The sequence below is a fragment of the Agelaius tricolor genome, unplaced genomic scaffold (genome assembly GCF_023055355.1).
Source record: "Agelaius tricolor isolate 1412-34295 unplaced genomic scaffold, bAgeTri1.0.p SCAF_74, whole genome shotgun sequence".
Lineage (NCBI taxonomy): Eukaryota > Metazoa > Chordata > Aves > Passeriformes > Icteridae > Agelaius > Agelaius tricolor.
Genome location: NW_027269334.1, coordinates 376572 through 394897, shown reverse-complemented (window position 1 = coordinate 394897; position 18326 = coordinate 376572). Strand labels below are relative to the sequence as shown.

The window sequence follows — 18326 nt, the reverse complement described above, 5'->3', positions numbered from 1 at the left end:
TGCACCCTCGCCTCTGTTTGTTTGTTCAGCTGGCAAAGAGTGAGGGCCCATTCTCCAAACATCATCATGAGTCTCCATCCCCAGACAGGCTCCTGGCAATGGTGGTGAGGAGAAGCAAAACAGTTATTAACTAAGGAGAAAGACTGCATCTGTTATTTAAACTATTTATCTCATAGGGAAATTACTTCCGTTGGCCTGCGCATCTGCAATTCATGTCATAGTCCCACAGCCCCGCCCACTCTCAAGAGCATGCGCAGAGGCACCAGCCGAGGCTGCTGCTACCTGCACCGTCTCGATGATCACAGAGAAGGAATTTTCCACACAATCCTTGGCAAATAAGTACTGGCAAATCCCACTGAAGGTGAAATACTTGTTGTCAAAGCTTTTGAAATGGGACTGGCCGGTGACAGAGCATTCCCCTAGAAAAAGCAAAAAGCCATTAATCATCCCAGTGCCAGATTCAAGCAAAATCCTGCTCAGCCCCCACAAGTCTCTGAGGGGGAAGAGCAGCCCTGGTGGAACAGGTTGTACAAGGCCTGAACTCCACACAGACCAGAAAGCACCAGCAAGATCCTTATCTCACTGTTTATTTCTGTAAGACATTACCAGTAGTAACAGAGGAACCAACAACAGCTGGGGAACACAGAATAAACCACAGCCAAGAGCTGAAATTTGTGCCTATGGAAAAGCCTATATTCTTTTCTTGGGATGCCTTAAATACCAATATGTTATTTTAGTATAAAATATTTTATGAGAATGAAGATCTGGAAGATAATGTCTGTGTGAGTCCTTCCAAGGGTAGAATTTATGTTGGACTTTACCCTGAACCATCATATCAACAAACAGAAAGTTAAAAATCATTCTATAGTTACAATAGCTACATCTAAAGTCCTCACAGAATAATGTGAAAGATGGCCTGGCTGGACCATCTTTCTACTAGAAAAAGGAGCTATTTAAACATATCAACATTTGAAGGTGTTTTGTTAAGTTGTGGCTTTTCAATTCCAGGAAGGCAGTATCCCAATACCACAGCTGGGATTTAGTATCCTGTCATGCAAACACATGGAAAGGCTCCAACTCCACAGAGCTTGCAAAGAAAATCTTCCATATGAGAAGACCATCACACTTACAGATGATCCCATGGCAAATAAGGTGGGCAGCCACTTCCTCACCCAGAACAAAATACAAGCGCTGGGCCTACACTGGCCATCACCAGCCAAACGCTGGAGAAGGCTTAAATGTTACAAGTTGGCAGGTGAGCTCCATGAGTTATTCTCTCTTTGCTGCCTTTGAGTCCCACAGAAGATCTGTCTAATGAACATCATGTGGAAATTTCCCTCTTCAGCATATTATTTAGTGTTTACTATCTTAAACCAGCTGATGCTAAAGTACAGATCCTGAGGATTCCCAGCCTTACACAGCTCTGATTCACCCTAAGAGAAGTCTAGCATCTCCTGGATATTTGTATCCCTTGGAGTTTGATTCTCTGCAACAAGGAAATGAGGACAGGTTTGAAGCAGAGAACTGAGGACTGCTATCTAAGACAAGTCCCAGCCTTTGGCACTGCTTCTGAAAGGGAATTTACTTTTCTGTGGCCAAGTCTTTACTTATGGATCCCTCTGTCTACACCATTTGATATAATGCATCCCATAAAATTTCCTGAAACCTTCTGCCTTCATAATTATTTCCGTTATGATATCAACTTGAAAGCCTCTTGGTAGTGCCAGCCAGCTCCAGCTTTGGATTCACCTTATCACCAACTTTAAAGCTGGGCAATTCACTCCCACAATATGAAAGCAATCTTTCCTGACAACAAAAAGTTGGTCAAAAGAAAAACAGAACTACCTAAAGTTTATACAAGTAACTACATAAATTTTCTGGACATATGATTTTAGAAATATTTGTGGTAACTAATCAACAATGAAAATATGCTGCAATATTACTTCAAGTAGAGACAAACAGCACAGGTAACAATATAAATTTGGCTACTCTGGGAGGCTTTGCTACCCTCCCATACTGTCTCAGTACAGTTTATAGAGTTTTTAGCAGGCACAGGTACAACAGCTGCAGGTATACAACATTCAGTCTTGAACAAGCCTAGTAGAAAACTGATTTAGATATATTGGCAGAAGGTACAAAAATAAGCTGCTTTTCTTTTCCACTTCTGCTCATTTGGGACAGCTTCCCAATTCAGGAAAAGGCTGCAATGCTATATTGCCTCTTGCACAGAGCTGGAGATCAACATCGGTTTGCAAGCCTCAATACCAAATTTATCTTCACTTCTATAATCACTATGAAGAAAATGTGGAGTTACGGATAAAAATTTGGCCCACAGAGTATTCATCACAGCCCAGAGAGCAAGGACATTAAAAGCTATAATCTAAGGAAAAACTGAAGTTAGAAAAGCACCTATTTCTTGTTTGTAATCATGCTGCTGGCCATTAGCTAAAAGATGTAATGAATCAGCCTGGGCTGTGTCCTTGAAGCTGTGTTTTAGACAGTGAGATTCTCTGCACTTGAAGAGATCCTTAATAAACAAGCACAGGGGACAGCTCACTAAAAATGTCATCTCCATTTTGAATATTTGCATACACCACCCCCCATCCTCTTCCTTAAGTGTTGATACTTTGGGGGAAGTGCTCTTTTGTTCTAAAGCAGGAGGAAAAGGACCATTGATGGGTTAGGCAAGTTTCATGTTACCAAAAAAAGACAGACTTTTTTGATAGAACACCTTAGGATTGTTGCAATTTCCCTAACCTGTGAGGGTTGCACAGTCTCATCTCAACAAAAAACCACTAAAGCCCACAAATCTGCTGTTTTCCTGTCCAGCCATAACCCCAGTCTGCATCTGCAGAGCTGCCTCTCCAATCTGCCAGCACCCATGGAAGGCAGGGCAGCCACTTTCTCCCTGAGACTGTGGCTCCTTCACCCACAACATGACCATGAGGGAATTGTGGTCGGTAAGGTACAATGAGAAATTGTACGTGGTCAAAGAAAGCCAGGAGTGTTCCTCTACCTGCAAGCCAATCCTCTGAACATACAGACCCTTATAACTGGCAAACTAAGTAATCAAAGCAGGAACCGGCCTTCCCACCAAACAGGATTTTACGTTGCTACACATAAACCACACAGAGCAATGTCTGACTTGTCTCAAGAGAAGAACTTAAAAGTAGGATCCCAACTGGACTGTACTGGATCGAGCAAGGAAGAACAAAGATTTGCTTTTTTGAGTAAAAAAAAAATACATAAGTGGGGCATGAGTGGGAGGGACGTAGGCAAGGCTTATTTGTCAAAACCTGAAAAGAGTGAAGCCAACATACCTGGGCATTCCCCATTGCTGCAGATCCACATGCCATGTCGACAAATGCTAGGAAAGAGATAGTAGCAAGTTAAGTAAGAGTACATGAATATAAATTTTCTGTTGCACATTTTTCCCAAAAACCTGAAAATGGTCATCTGTCCCAGGGAAGTTAGATCAGTCCCCAACATTCCTTCCATCTCCCATAACTTCATTTTTTAATGTATTCATCCCTTCTTCTCATCATATGACAGCAACTGCTGATAATATGAATGGGTATGGTGGCAGAACTCAAGGATTTCTGGGTTTCCCTGTCAAATCTCTGTGTTTAATGGAATTTTCAGCTATTTTCCACTAATGTGGAATGAGTTCAATGCAGTTCTCAAGGTATATCTATCAAAACAACAGAATCACAGGGGAAAAAATGTTTGAAGGGACTTCTAGGAAAATAATTTACTACAATCCCCAACTCAGAGAAAGCAATGTCAAAGCTAGATCAGGTGGGTGAGGACCTTGCCCATTTGAGTTTAGAAATATCCAACATGAGGTCCCACAACCTCACTGAGCAGCTGTCCCAGTACAGCACTGGAAAAGGGAGAAGAATTTTTCTTTGTGCCAAAACAGAATTTCCTTTTCAGCTTATCTCCATTGCTTCACAGCCTTTTGCTGTTTGCCTCTGAGAAGAGTTTGACCCCATCCTCTTCACAGCCCATATTTATTACGCAGTGAAAATTGCCTCTCTAGCCCTTAAACAAATCTATTCTCCTTTACTTCTTCTTACATCAAACTCCCTTGCTGTGATCAACTCCAGTGTCTTCCACAACCCCCTCTGCACTCCTTGGTTCAAGAGCTACTATATTCTTCTCATTCCTTTAATTATCCCAGCCCCTGAAAACCATTTGTGGGGAGGTAGATTATTGAGGATGTTAAATGCAGAGTCAACGGAATGATGTTCTCCACAGCAGCATCAAGTTTGAATAATAGGAAGCAGTAACAAAACACAAGCAATAAAAAACCCAGCCTGTCAGGCTACACTCATATCCCAAGAGCACTAAGACTGAACAATGTGGCCAAGCTCAAAGCTGCAGAGGACTGCACGGAAAAAGATAAAACGCTAATGTCATGGTTATGGCTTTTGTTCTGGGACATGTGGTGCAGGTAATGAATAGCTGCTGATTAACAGGGATGATGCACAGACCACCTTTCTTCTGCATGTCATGGCCTTCATTGAGTTCCCCTCCTTCTGTGCTCCAATTGGAAACTTCTGAGTAAACAGTTGTCCAAACTCCTTGCACAAATATGTCCACACTGAAGACAAAACCAGATCAGGAATATGTGACTAATTCCTCTTCCTTTCTTTAAAGTGCTGTTTTTTCCCTCCAGTCTGGTACTCAGGAGTGAAAGAAAAATTGTGGGCCATGCTAGGAAGACTCATTAGCCCTGTAACAATTTCCAAGGACGTGCCTTAGGCTAACTCCTCTTGGAAAGAAATGGGGTTTAGAGGTTAAATACACTTAGGAAGTCAAAACAAAGACACCACTGCTGACACTACCCAGACATGGGAACCTGCTGGTCTGTCTTATCCACAGGAAACAGGTAGTTCTCTGCTCTTTGAAGGAGTGTGACCTTCATGTTGTTCTATCAGATCAAATCTCCCTTTGAAAATAGAGCTGATTTTGCCTTTGTGAACAGCTCACTTCTTGGAAGGGGCTGGGAATTCCAGTAAGAGAGCAAGCCCTTTGCCAGTGAAAGGAAATTTTTTAAAGGTAGAGAGATTTCTAGCAAGATAATGCAAAGCAGTCACTGACCGGTGTGCAGTACTTATCTACAGCAACCACACCAGAGCAGCACAGGGTTTACCATGAGTTGCAGTCCTGGGAGATGGTGAAGCCAGGAGGATAATGTTTTCCAGAGTGGATGCAGGAGCAGTCAGAGCTTTCAATGCAGTGGTCACCATCAAGGAGCAGCCCCTCTGGATAGGTCAGGTAGCATCAGACACCCATATCACACACACAGGGACAGAAACATAAATACAATTAGATTTTGTTGTTCTTCATGGACTTTGCCAAGACTTCATATGCATTATTATCCATACTTAATCATAGACAACAATAAAAAGGAATGAGGCTTGCCAAAAAGCCTCACACCGGCAGGTGTCTGCTTCCCTTCTGGTGCTGCCTCTCCCTCAGACCTGCTGAACAAAGCATTCCTGGTGCTGCCAGAAAAGCTCCTTGCTTAGCAGATCCTCAGGTCTAGAACACATGTTGGGACATAGACAAATTAAACACAAGGAGCACAATCAAAGTTGATAAAAGTTGGACTGGGACTTGACTGTTGGAAAAACCATGAACTTCACTGGCTGCAGTAAAGGGTGGCCACAGAAAGTCTTGTATTCATCATAAGAGAACCAAAGATGAGGCAAAGTGAGGAATGAAGAAACAAATTTGGACACCATTTAAGTCCAGCAGAGACTTAAAGTCTCAGACTCTTAGCAGAGTCTGAGAGAAAGAAGCCACTTCTGAACATCTGCAGAGGCAAAAAGCAAAAGGGCTAGCTTCCCAACTTGAGTCCAGCTGCTGAGGTTTCTATATTACACAGCTATAATTACCTGTTCTATAGAGAGAGCTCTTTGTACTCTAAGGATAAACAGAGGCACAAAGGAGTTAAAAGGTTATTCTAAGGTAGAAACTTGTCCTTGCTTCTATTGCTAGTTTATAGTGCTTTCTATTCAACCCCCATATTGAGAGAGAGTTGATATTCTGCCATTTTCAAAAGAGCTGCTGTGGCAAAACATTTGTTTTCTTGAACACCCCTGTCCCTTCTCTTTGAGTGACTCCTTCCAATCGCCTGCAGAGATTTTGGCTCTTTTCCCTGGAAGCAGCAGTCATCACTGATCCCAAGACCCAGATAAGTCTCCTTTCTCTTATTCTTCCTATAAATCTGCCTGGAAAGATCTTGGCTGTTGAGAAAATCCTTCCAGTGAGAGAATCACAACAAGGTCTGAGCATTTAAGAGTACTGTGACTCTCCAGAGAACACAAGAAAACAGAATGCCTGTCTTTTTTTCCTGGCATGAGTAATTCCATTTACAGCAATTAATGTAACCATGAGGGGCATTTAACAGAGGGGGAAAAAAAAAAAAAAAGACGACATTGGTCAAACAGACTTCAGATCCTGTTTGCCCTTGGAGCACTGGAGGGAAGCTAAGTGAAGGTAGAATCCTCATCAAAAATCCCTCTAGTCATCTGTCAGATCCTCCTGGTTTCCTCCAGGTTCTACTTTTCTGGCTGTACAACAAATAGCAGTAAAAGTTTTGAACTGCTGATTGTTATTCTCATGCCCTTTACCCTTTCTGTGGAGCTCCTACTTCTCCACCTGTCAGTTCCTCTCTCCTTAGACCTTTCCCATGCTGAACAGACCAATGCATCTACCAAAGGAAAAGTACAGCAAGAGCCCTTGTGCAGCCAGAGGATTAATTAAGCTCCTTCAGCTTTCTCCAACACTTCCAGGACTGCACAAATACAGTAGCTGGATCCTTCACAAATACAGTAGCTGGATCCTTCACAGCAAAATAATCTCCAGAGTCTGGTTACATCACCTGTCTGTCACCTTTTCAGATCCTGCCACACTTCTGAACCTCCAGTAAGGAAGAGACTGGCAGCTGAATGGGAAACTATCAAACTCTGAATGTAGTGACTCCTCAAACAAGGCTGACATTGTCATTATTGCCTTGTTTTGGAAAGCAAAGCTCTGCAAACCTCCGTCACACTTGGCATCTTGTACAAGGTGACCCTAAACACCTGTGTGCATTTACAAAGCCCAGACAGGCTGAAATGCAGAGACAGTCCTATTCAAAACAAACAAAGCACCCAGTGAACAACAACAACAACAACAACAACAACAACAACAACAACAAAAAACCAAAAAAAAAAAAACCAAACCAGCTATAAATGGAAGCATATGGAGCTTTGGAGCCAGGAACCAAGCTCTCCTCCTGCAGTTAAGTACAACAGACAGAAGTAGAAAATGGGTGTGGCTGGGCTGTTCCCTTTAATCCAATCAAATCTCCTGTATGGAAGATTCAATAATAAATTATTCACCTAAATGATGAAGAACTTTGAATTTGCAGTGCAAGCTTTACATGTACTGTTTTTCTGCAAGAAATTCCTTCAGTGCATTCTCTGCTGTTTCTTCCCCTAACTGTATTTGCCTCTAACCCAAGCAATTCAGGAGTACATCAAAGGCAAGCAGTCTCTCACCAAGAAATAAAGGCAATCTTGGAATATTAGTTGGTACTGATTTTCACAGAAACATTTATTTTTTAGTTGGCCCTGAAAAATGGCCCTTTCGTGGAGTGAGCATACAGGTGCTACAGAAACTGGATTATTCTAGGGCATGGTCCCAGAAAAAAGAAGTGTTCCTGATTTCAAGAAAATTTAAGGGAAGACACAGCTTTCTTTCTTCTAATAAAATAGTAGCTTGACTGCCAAATTTTTCTCTGTAAATAACCCAGTAAATAAATTACCAGGGCAGCTGCAGCCATCAACACATTGTCCATGACACACTTCATTGATATTCAGACTCTGGCAGGTTTTGGCACATGGGGATACACACTCCTTATATTCCATGCCAACTGGACACCTTGGCCCTGAAACAATTAAAAGAAATTAGAAATGCAAATTCCTCAGTAACTCTTAAACCAAAAAATCCTTTCATTATCAAGGGCTGAACTACAGAGACAAAAAAAAGTCATGTCAGTTTCCAAATGATTATTTCTTTTTTAGAAGCAGAACATTTTAGAAATATTTGATTTTCAATTTGATGCAATATCATCTGTCAGGTAGCATAGTAAATACTCAGAGGTTAAAGCCAATTTGCTTTCTAATAAAATGAATCTTAATAACTAAACCCAAGTGCATAAAGAATAATAAACCTAGGGAGAAGTTTTGCAATAATATCTAAGCAATTTGGACAGACATGGTTGTTTTGCACCTTTAAGCCATGCACTTACTCCACTCATTTGTGAAATTATCCTGTTTGGTGTTTCTCCTGGGAGAACCAGGAGACAGTTAAAACTCTGAAATCCCATCCTCCTTCTTCCAGAGACCCACCAGTTCAGGATAACACCCATGCCTGGTATCTCCACTGCTGCCATTATCTAGGTCAGGCCACTACACAAACACATTATTGCAGGCATTCCTTCTCTTCAGTGCATACACACACCATGTCCTACAATACTGTGGGGGCATGAAGTGGGAAGAAAAAGTTAGAGACTGCCCTTTCCAAGCCAATCCTCTGCTGAAGTGGTGGGAGGGTAACGAAGGAGTGATCTTGCCCTGGGTGCCCTCGGGTCGGGCACCAACTCACACTTGCGCAGTGTGCCCAGCACTAGAGCCCTTCCCACACAGCAGAGTATTCCATACTTTCATCATCATCATCATCTCCTAAGAAAGCACCATAGCACAGATGAAGGGTGATAGAAAATTAAGCTCCTGCTGTGGCAGTGGGACACTTCCCTCTTTCCTGACTCAGGAGAAAAAAACCAAACTGCAGCTCGTGAATTCAAGGGTTAGAAATGAGCTCCAAAGCTCCTGGGATTACAGAAAGGCTCATTTAACTCGTGGCTTTTAATCTGACTTACAAAGAGCCCCAGCAAAAATGGGTTACCTGGCTCACACCCTGAGCAAGGAGATGAGCTTTAATAGATCCCTTTAATGTCCCAATGGAAAGGTAATAAATTACTGCTAGAACTCAGACTGTACAATCCCTAGAACAAGTGGCTGGCAGCATCTTGCTGCCCTAACCACAGTCTGAAGGCACAGATTTCTTCAGTGGCCAATAGCAGAATATCTTTACCAGAGAACAAAGTGTTATCAGTACAAATCAGACAGTTTACCCCATGTAGTCAATTTACACAAACATCCCAAGGAAAATGTCCTTTCTCATAACAAAAAACCATGAGAAAAAGCACTGAGAACATGACATTAGTGGATTTTTTAAATTATTTATTTAATGCTCTCTATTAAACCACAGTTCTCAGCAGTAGGTGGAAACATGACTTTTCCTCTATAAATACAATCCATCTCAGTCAGTCTTTGCACTTCCTTGTTGCAAAACCTCAGCACAGATGCAATCAGGACCTCTGAATTCAGCAAAATTGGGCTAATAAAGGCAGCAGTTCAAGATGCAATCAGGATCTCTAAACTAGACAAAAATTAGATTAGAAAAGGCAACATCTCAATTTCAAGGCAATTGATTCAAGCAAATAAAGGGTGAAACAATTATCTTTATGCAAAAATGTTAGAGAGCATTTCACAAAGATGCTGACTTAAAATACAGGCTGGAAATGCCATGTGTAAAATAGCACCTAAACATCCTAGTCTATACGTTTGTGTATCAAATAAGTCTTCACTGACTGTGTACACTGCGGTGGGACATGTAACAGCTCAGGATCTTCTTTGTAAACAGTTCAACAAATACTGCATTAGGGACAAGAACTTCTAGTAAAAGATGGGTGATGGAGAGCTGAAAGGGGGAAGTGAGCAAAGGCACTTCCTATAAATGAACCAACCTCCTAAAATACACCATCTGCTTTTAGCTGCAGGACAAAAATCTGCAAGACAGGCACAATCCTATTGGGGATGAGCAGCCTAGGAATAAATCTGCCAGCTTACTGCACGAGCTCTCTTCAGGCCACCCCTCCAAAATGACTCCTTCATGAGCGCAGCTCCTGGCATACTCTAGGAAGGCAGGGCAGTGACAGTCCACACCCTGGGGACAGACACAGATGTCTCTTTCACAGAGGCTGATGTATGGCTCAGGATCCACTCGATGGTGGCACCGGGAGAAAGTCAGCGATGTGCTCAGCAGCTGGCAGATTTCCAGGACGCCCTGCACAAGAAGTGAGGAGCAAAGGGACAGAGAGAGAGAAAAGGAGACAAAATTACCTCCTGTAGTCTCAGGAAGACGGGAAAACTCAACTTTTCCAAACACATCATCACCACTGTTGTTAACAACATCACAGCTCTTATGTAAGAGCGAGCTCTACCCATTTATTCACTACATGCATGGATACATTAATATACTGATTATTATAAAATGGAGCATCACATAAGGGATGCTTCACAAAGAAACACATCAATCAGTCAGTCAGCAAAAGGATGAAGGCATTCTACTTCCTTTGGCTTCCCAGAAAAGAACTGGATTGTGCCTGGATTCCCAGGAAAGTCACACAGCAACAGAGGGGAACTAAGGCAGGTAGGAAGAAAAACAACCAGACAATCTTTTGGATAACAAGTGGCCAGAGCAGGTGTCAGAGGGAAAGATTGAGTCTGACTGAAATCCCAGGAATGAAATTTGTTTTCCACTTCTGGCCACACATTCCCATTGCTCCTGCTGGCTTGTCCAAAGCACAACAGGTCAATTTAGCTCAGATAAATAGGAGAACAATAGCCCAGGGAAGAAAAGCAATTTGTTCTGCTCTTCTCCTGAGTTAAATCAGCGTGGTGAGAGCCAGTGAGGGAAGGACAGCACAGGGAGATAGGAGGAGGTATCAAGACCTCTTCTTTCAGACAGCAGAAACCTGAGAGGAAACTTAACTGTATGTAGAACAAAACTTAAGGAAAACGTAGAGTATGATTAAATTCCCCAGGGGAGGCTCCCACATAAATTCTTTTGTGCACATTATGTCACAGTTCAATGAGTCTGAGGCCCTCAGCACAACTTTCTGAAAGGATGGCACTGAGTTTAGCTAAGTGAAAAAACAATTTTCTGATACAACCCCAGCACAACAAAGAGTTGGAACACAACTTTCTTCTACTTATTTGTCAGTGTTTTATGTAAGCAAATGTAAACCATGGTGTATTTTTTAGGTGTTATACTCAGTGGTTAGAGGGGAGGGCATATTCTTCATAGTGGTTCACAGTTACAATTCATTACTTCTAAAAAACTTAACATGTACCTGGGGTGACAGCACATACAAGCTGCTGTGTAAAAAAAAAAAATTAATAATAATTATATTATAATTATACATATAATTATAATAATTATATGTAATTAAAAAGCATCTCATTTTCTGGGAGATGAAAAATGTAGATCAAAAAAAACCCCCAAAATAAAAAATCAAGATGTTTTCTCTGAATGGCAGCTATGGCGCCTGTATAGGAAAACTGCTGAATAGAAAATACCTTTTTATTTTGTCTAAAGGGTGTTTTGTTCAGGTGATCAACTCAAGCTAGTACATGTCTGAGCCTAGATAGAATTTCTTGCTTACAAAAACAAACCAACCAGAAATGTCTACTCTGTTGGGAATGTATTCCAAGTTTAGCAAAGGACTCAGGGAACAACCACATGTGCAAAGAGGTTTTGAGCTTTCTGAGAAAGGACTCAGGGAACTTAAAACATGACAGCTGGACATGGTGAAAATCAGAAATTCAGCTCCAGCCTGGGATAATTCTGATCCCCAGACAGCACCCACCATGCTGAACCAGATGGGAAAAGATAAAAAGACACTAGAAGCAGGGGGGAGCAGGAACTACATAAATGGTGGTTGGTGCTGCTCTAAGACTCACAGAAGTACAGAAAAGCTGAAAAGATGCCCTAAGGGTGGAAGTAACAACAACAGAAGCAGCCAAGAAAGCTATTAAAGCAGGGCTTGGAGATGAAACTGATAAAACCAAAAGTGAGCTCAGAGCCATTCAGAGGATGAGCAGTACAGCAACTCCTGGATCAAAGCCTTGATCCACATGGTATCAAGTGCAGTAGAAAACCAGTATATGCAACAATCCTGTTTAGGGGCTGAGCTAATGAAGTTTCTCAAGGTAATACAACTCCAACAGCAAAACTCAGACTGTATATTCCACTAAAAGGAACATTTTAGATAGAAAAGTGACTTAAAAAACAAAGGAAATTACACACCAAAAAAACTAACCCATTTTTCTTTTCCTCTAGTTCTTTGGTCTTGGATTTGTTCACTAACAGCATAGCTAAAGTCTGTGCTGAGCCCCAGCTGATTATCTAGAAACCAAGTGATATATGTTGAAAAGCAATAAACAGTTCCTTTTCTCTGTGTAAAGGTTTTCTTGCCGTTCAAATTTCATCAGATTTCCAGTGACTTTAGGCAAAAAGTTATAGCAGAAATTTTCCCATCTTTCAGACATATCTCAATTATCATGATAAATAAGCTGAAATATGGGTAAATCTGAATAGATACAAAACCAAAAACTTTCCCCGTGAGGGTGGTCAAAAAAAGGGTATGGAACCATCACCCTGGAGATATTCAAAATGTGAGTGGACAAGGACCTGAGCAGCCTTACCTAGGATGGCCCTGTTGGAACCAGGGAATTTGACTCAATGACCCCTTCCAACTCTAACCATTCTGCAAATTATTTTTATTTTCATTCCTTCCTTTCTTTAAAACTCACTGGCCAGGCTGGACTAAGAGAGGTCCTTATTCTTTAGTTTAGAGGACAGTGGTATTAGATATTTGGCAGCCTCAGCCACTGCTGTAACATTCCTGCTCATGGAAGCTGCACTACACAAAGTATTTAAACCCAACAGACTGGAGAGTGAAGCCTCAGGCTGAAACAGTGCTTAGGCCAAAGGTAGCTGTAAGATTAAAATTGGCAGGACTGACTGCAGTATCTGAAATGCAGGTGAAGGTTGTAAAATTCCTCCCTTCCCTTCTGCACTAGTCCTATTTTAAATGTTTCTTTAAATAGGTTGGCGGGGTCCTGGCACTGGCAACCCTCAGTAACCGCAAAACTTGCTGACCTTCCTTCTGTCCCAGGCCCACCGCACAGAGCTGGAGGTGGAATTTTGTACATTCTTCCCATTTCTGTGGCATTTCCTTCTGCTGCTGCATGAACTGCATTTGTCCACAGCTTAACAATTACCATTAAAGAGAGAGAACCTAACAACAGAAGCAATCAAAGACACCCTCTTGTTCCCTTGAATTTAAAACCAATGGTATGCAGATACACATATGGATTCTCCAGAACACTCAGGAAGGGTATATTTTGGTGCCATTAACTGATTATAGTTTTTCAGAAAATATATTTCATGGAGAAAGATTTAGCCTCCCACCTTTTCACATTAAAAGTATCCAAACCCAGTATGTTTAATACACCAAACAGTGGCTGTATGTTTGAGCAGACTAGGTAAAAACTGAAAGAAATCACTTCCCTTGAATGCCGATTAATCTGATGAAGAAAAATGAGATTTTAGATATATTGGGCCTCATTTTCACCCATGTAGTATATTATTATATTGTATAGAATTATTTGGGTTGGAAGGGACATTAAAGATCCTCTAGTCCAATCCCCTGCCATGGGCAGGAACATCCACCACTAGACCAGGTTGCTCCATCCAGGGACAGGGCTGGACCTGTGGACCTTTGCTGGACCTGCCTCTGACCCCAGCCATGATGAATTATGGTCCAAAGCTGAATATTTCTACTTGTTTTCAGATCTGGGAATAATGCTATTTCTTTATTACATATGGAAGTATTCCATGGGATAATGGGGGACCTGTTTTTTACCAACTGCAGTAAGAGCTGAATTTCAGCAAAAGCAGAAATTAGATTAATTTTAATTTCAATAATTTTCACATCTAACATACAAGAGGTATAATTTCCTAATTAGAGAAGAAAAAAGGAAATAATACAGTGACCTCTGGCCACCACACACCATTTCTATTAGAGGTGAAATCTACAAAATAAAGGTAACGTATAAGAACACCATAATTAATTGCAATGCTTTAAACCCTACACATTTTTGTTTTCAAAGCTGCCTTGTTGCCATCCTTTTCCAGATCACCCATTTATACTTTCAGATCCATGTTACCCATACTGTTGGTCATCTTAGAGCCTGTTAAATTGCAGTACTTTGTTGAACAGCCTAAACCTGTGAAAAAAGGATCAGACAATACAGTGAGGCTCCTTTTGGGTAACTAAACATCAGCTGCAGAGGGCAGGGCATGGTAGGAAGGCTTTATTCCTCCCTCCAACACTGCCCAGTTTGGAATAGTCTCTGGATCCTGAGGCAAGGCAGCTAATCACACTAAGTGTGTGTGTGTTTTAGAGGTGGAAGGCAGAGAAAGGCCCTAGCAGCAGTGGGATAAGAATGTGAGGTGGTTCAAGACTTCTCAGCTGACACACAGAGATGTGTCAAAACAGAAAGACGATAGAAACTTCCAAACAAGAAACAAGACAGAAACTTCCAAAAAAATATTTAACATTTTTAGGATTTAAAGATAAAGGAACAGCAGGGCTTTCTGTTTAGGTTTAAAGAATCATGATTCCACTGCACACAATCATACAATGGTTTGGGTTAGAAACAATCTTAAAGATCATCTCATTCCAACCCCCTGCCATGGGCAGGGACACCTTCCACTATCCCAGGTTGCTCAGAGCTCCATTCAACTTGGCCTTGAACACTGCCAGGGATGGGGCAGCCACAGCTTCTCTGGGCAACTTTTGCTACGGCCTCACCACCCTCACAGGAAAGAATTTCTTCTTAATATCCAGTCTAAACCTGCTCTCTGTCAGTGTGAATCCATTGTCTCTCATAGTGTCATTACAATTCCTGCTGAAAGAAGCCAGAAGCCATCTCTCCAAGGATGCTATTGGCCAGGGAGGGGGGAAACAGAGAGGGTAAAGAAAACCACAGACCCACCCAGTGTGGGGGCACTGGGGTGGGAGGAGTGTCTTGAAGCAGAGCTTTTGTTTCCCTCACCTAACAGCTGACTGCCTGGCAGGGAGGGAGGCAGGGAGACCAAGGAGATTTACATTCCTGAAGCTGAGGCAAGCAAACAAAGCACACGATTAAAAAGCCCTACATTCTTCAGCAGGCACTTGTTTGGCTGGCCTTCTGTTAATAGTGCTGTGTTTATTCTTGCACAATGAATAAATTAAGGCAATGTTTAATGCTGTGAGCTTATGAACTCACATTAGAGAGAATATATTTTCATTCAGTTTGTGGGAAAGAAAACTTTATCAACAAAGCATCAATATTTAATAGCATCTGTATAAAATCCAAATTAATTGTACTTGACCAATGGACTGAAATTCACCCTACATGCCACTCCCCAGCCTCAGCTGCAATGTTGACACTTTCTAAACTTGCCTGAACAGATTAAATTCCAGGGACCACAATCAGTCACAAGAACTACCCTTTCTCTAGAGCTGTAACCAGGTTTAAAGAATCATAAAATGGTTTGGGTTGGAAGGGACCTTAAAGATCACATAGGTCCACACCTCTGCCATGGGCAGGGACAACTTCCACTATTCCAGGTTGCTCAGAGCCCCATCCAACCTGGCCTTGGACACTGCCAAGGATGGGGCAGCTCCAGCTGCTCTGAGAAACCTGTGCCAAGGCCTCTCCACCCTCACAGGGAAGAATTTCTTCCTGATATCCAATCTAAACCTGCTCTGTCAGTGTGAAGCCATTCCCCCTCGTCCTGTCACTCCAGGCCCTTGTCAAGAGTCTCTCTTCATCTTTCCTGTAGGTTCCCCTCAGGCACTGGAAGGCCACAATGAGGTGACCCCAAAGCCTTCTCTTCTCCAGGCAGAACAATCCCAATTGTTCACACCCCCACACACCATCTCTGCCCAAGCAAGAAACATCAGCTGGAGATTTCCAACCTGAAATAACTGCCATAATTCCTCAGCCAGTTTTGCAGGTAGTGAGGCTTAAGTGCTGAGGAGTACAAGCATCCTTCACTGAATTTCACAACACATCTGAAGCATCCCCATCCAAAAGCTTAATGGAAGTATAGAGTCAGAACTTTGCAACTTGTCCAACTCTTAGTTAGCCTTTTTCAGGTAGGTAGGAAACCAGCACGCAGGTTAGCTGGAGAGCAGATATATTCCAGGAAGTGCTACTACACTTGAGAAGCTGTTTGTGTCTAGTTTAGCAAATACCCGTCTGCAGGAATTGAATAGTGAGAAACTCACAACTACATTTCGGCCTCAATTACTCTGGTATAAATCCAAACCTGCCACCCAGGAAATCATTCTGATTTACAACAAAGTACATGGAATCAGTTGTAACCCCTCAAGGGATGAAGTCTCAATTTACCACAACAGCCATAATATTCAGTAAATATTCAAAGGTACTTTCTTCCCTGAGCTGGTGACCATCTGCCTGCATCCACACCCTGTCTAAGGGAAACAAGAAGCATGTTTGTACTTATAAAAGACAAGAAGAAAAAGGTTGATGCAGCAAAGGGGGTCACAGAGTTGGCCAAGGCAAACAGTTCTGTGTTTCTTCACTAAATCAGCACTACTATGTGTACACATAGCTGAAAGAACTTCCTCCTGGGAAGGGAAATAGCCTGGTGACACAGAGTTTTTGGAACACCAACAGAAAACATATCCTGTATCAAAAACAGCCTGGCTGGAGCATCTCCCTCCTCTGCTGACTCCCAAGTATATAAACTGCAACAAGTTCCATTGGGGGAGGCAGTGCCCACAGAGGCTTCAGAACTGATGCTTCCCTGCTGGCACAATCAGAAAGGGAATTAACTAATTCCTCATTTTGCAGGAATCACTGAAACACACCTTTCCCAAGTAACATCATAATTTCTTTGGCAGTAATTCACACTTCAGCCTCAAACAAGCTGATGTTTTCTTTGTTTGTCTATTTAATGTTTGGGCTGGGGGAAAGGGCAAGGTGGTTATAGGTAGGTAGGTAGATTAGATAGACAGATAACAGGTTTAGGTCGGATATCATTAAGGGTCCCTCCCCCAGAGGGTGCTGGGGCACTGAACAGGCTCTCCAGAGAATGGTCACAGCCCCAAGGCTGCCAGAGCTCCAGGAGCATTTGGACAATGCTCTCAGGCACAGGGTGGGATTTTGGGGCTGTCCTGTGCAGGGCCAGGAGTTGGATTCAGTGATCTTTTTGGGTCCCTTCCAAATCAGAATATTCTGTGATTTCTGTTCTTCTGCCAAAGGGCAGGGAAGTTGCCTTTCAGGTAGGGGAGGACTGAAACCAGAATGCCATCTTGCAGCACCAACCTTCTCTGCCATATCAGATGAAATGTTGCAGGTGTTGCTCGGAGTCTGCACTCTCTTGCAGTGCTTCTTTTCACTGTGCAAAGCCCAGGAGTTGGCAAAATCATAACTGTTCCCCACCAGGGTCCCTGGGAATGAAGAAGAGGAGAAGCAGCATGCTGTTTGAAGGGTTTTAGCAACAAATGGGCATCAATGACTGCTATTAAGGTGATAGTCTGCTGAAAGCTCTCTTTAAAAATATAAACTGTTGTATCAAATAGATTTTTATTCCAAACAGATTGACTGTAGGAAAGCCATGATCAGTGATACGGATTTTGTTCTGCTAAGGATGTCTCTATGCTCAAGGACAGACTAAAGCCTGCAGAAGGCAGCTCCCACCTCCCTCACACCTGCATGAACATGGTAGGAGTTGCTGCTGGTCAGCTACAATCTGCAGGAGCCAAAGCATGCCTGCACATCTTCTTACCACTTAAAAGTTGTCAATAAAACACAAAACATATTAGACAAACAAACCCATCTGCTTTCCCTAACTGAATAAATCATTAGCACTCTTGATCCCAGCTAGCCTTGATTTTTCTTCTGTCCAAAACTAAACCTTGTATGCAAAGAAGCTTAACATGCACCACCATTGTTTGGGCCCATCGTCTTCCTGGGTAAGATGTCCTGAAACATGCTCCTCTGTCCCAGGACAAGCATCTCCTGGCCCAGGCTTACCAAAATTTGCATCAATTTTGCATAAAAGCAAAGCTGAATGAGTTAGTATGACTGTGACTTCCCAGGAGATGCAAACCACTTCTCTGCTGCTCTTGCTCCATCCTTCTGAGAAGGGGAACCCTCCCAGAGAGGGAATGCTTCCTCCAGCCTCTTTTGCCACCCATGACCTTGCTGGTTCCAGGACTATCTCTGGCTTCCTATTATGGGTACCTGCTACTAAAAAATTTTGTGACCCTTTTTAAATTTTTTTTTAATTTTTTTTTTAATTCTTTTAAACCCCATTGTGGTGCCTGTGAGACTATC

The 18326-nt window shown here is 42.3% G+C and overlaps 1 protein-coding gene across 1 annotated transcript in view; it reads right to left on the bottom strand.

Moving 5' to 3' along the window:
• The window catches only part of VWF (von Willebrand factor), a 118378-nt gene that overhangs the window by 90384 nt on the left and 9668 nt on the right, over positions 1-18326 (bottom strand). The window contains exons 6-11 of the mRNA XM_071418037.1: positions 17313-17437; positions 9972-10188; positions 7823-7945; positions 5159-5270; positions 3321-3367; positions 283-419 (exon numbers count right to left, since the gene is read on the bottom strand). Coding sequence (XP_071274138.1) covers positions 283-419; positions 3321-3367; positions 5159-5270; positions 7823-7945; positions 9972-10188; positions 17313-17437 — 761 coding nt within the window. The remainder of the gene's footprint in view (positions 1-282; positions 420-3320; positions 3368-5158; positions 5271-7822; positions 7946-9971; positions 10189-17312; positions 17438-18326) is intronic.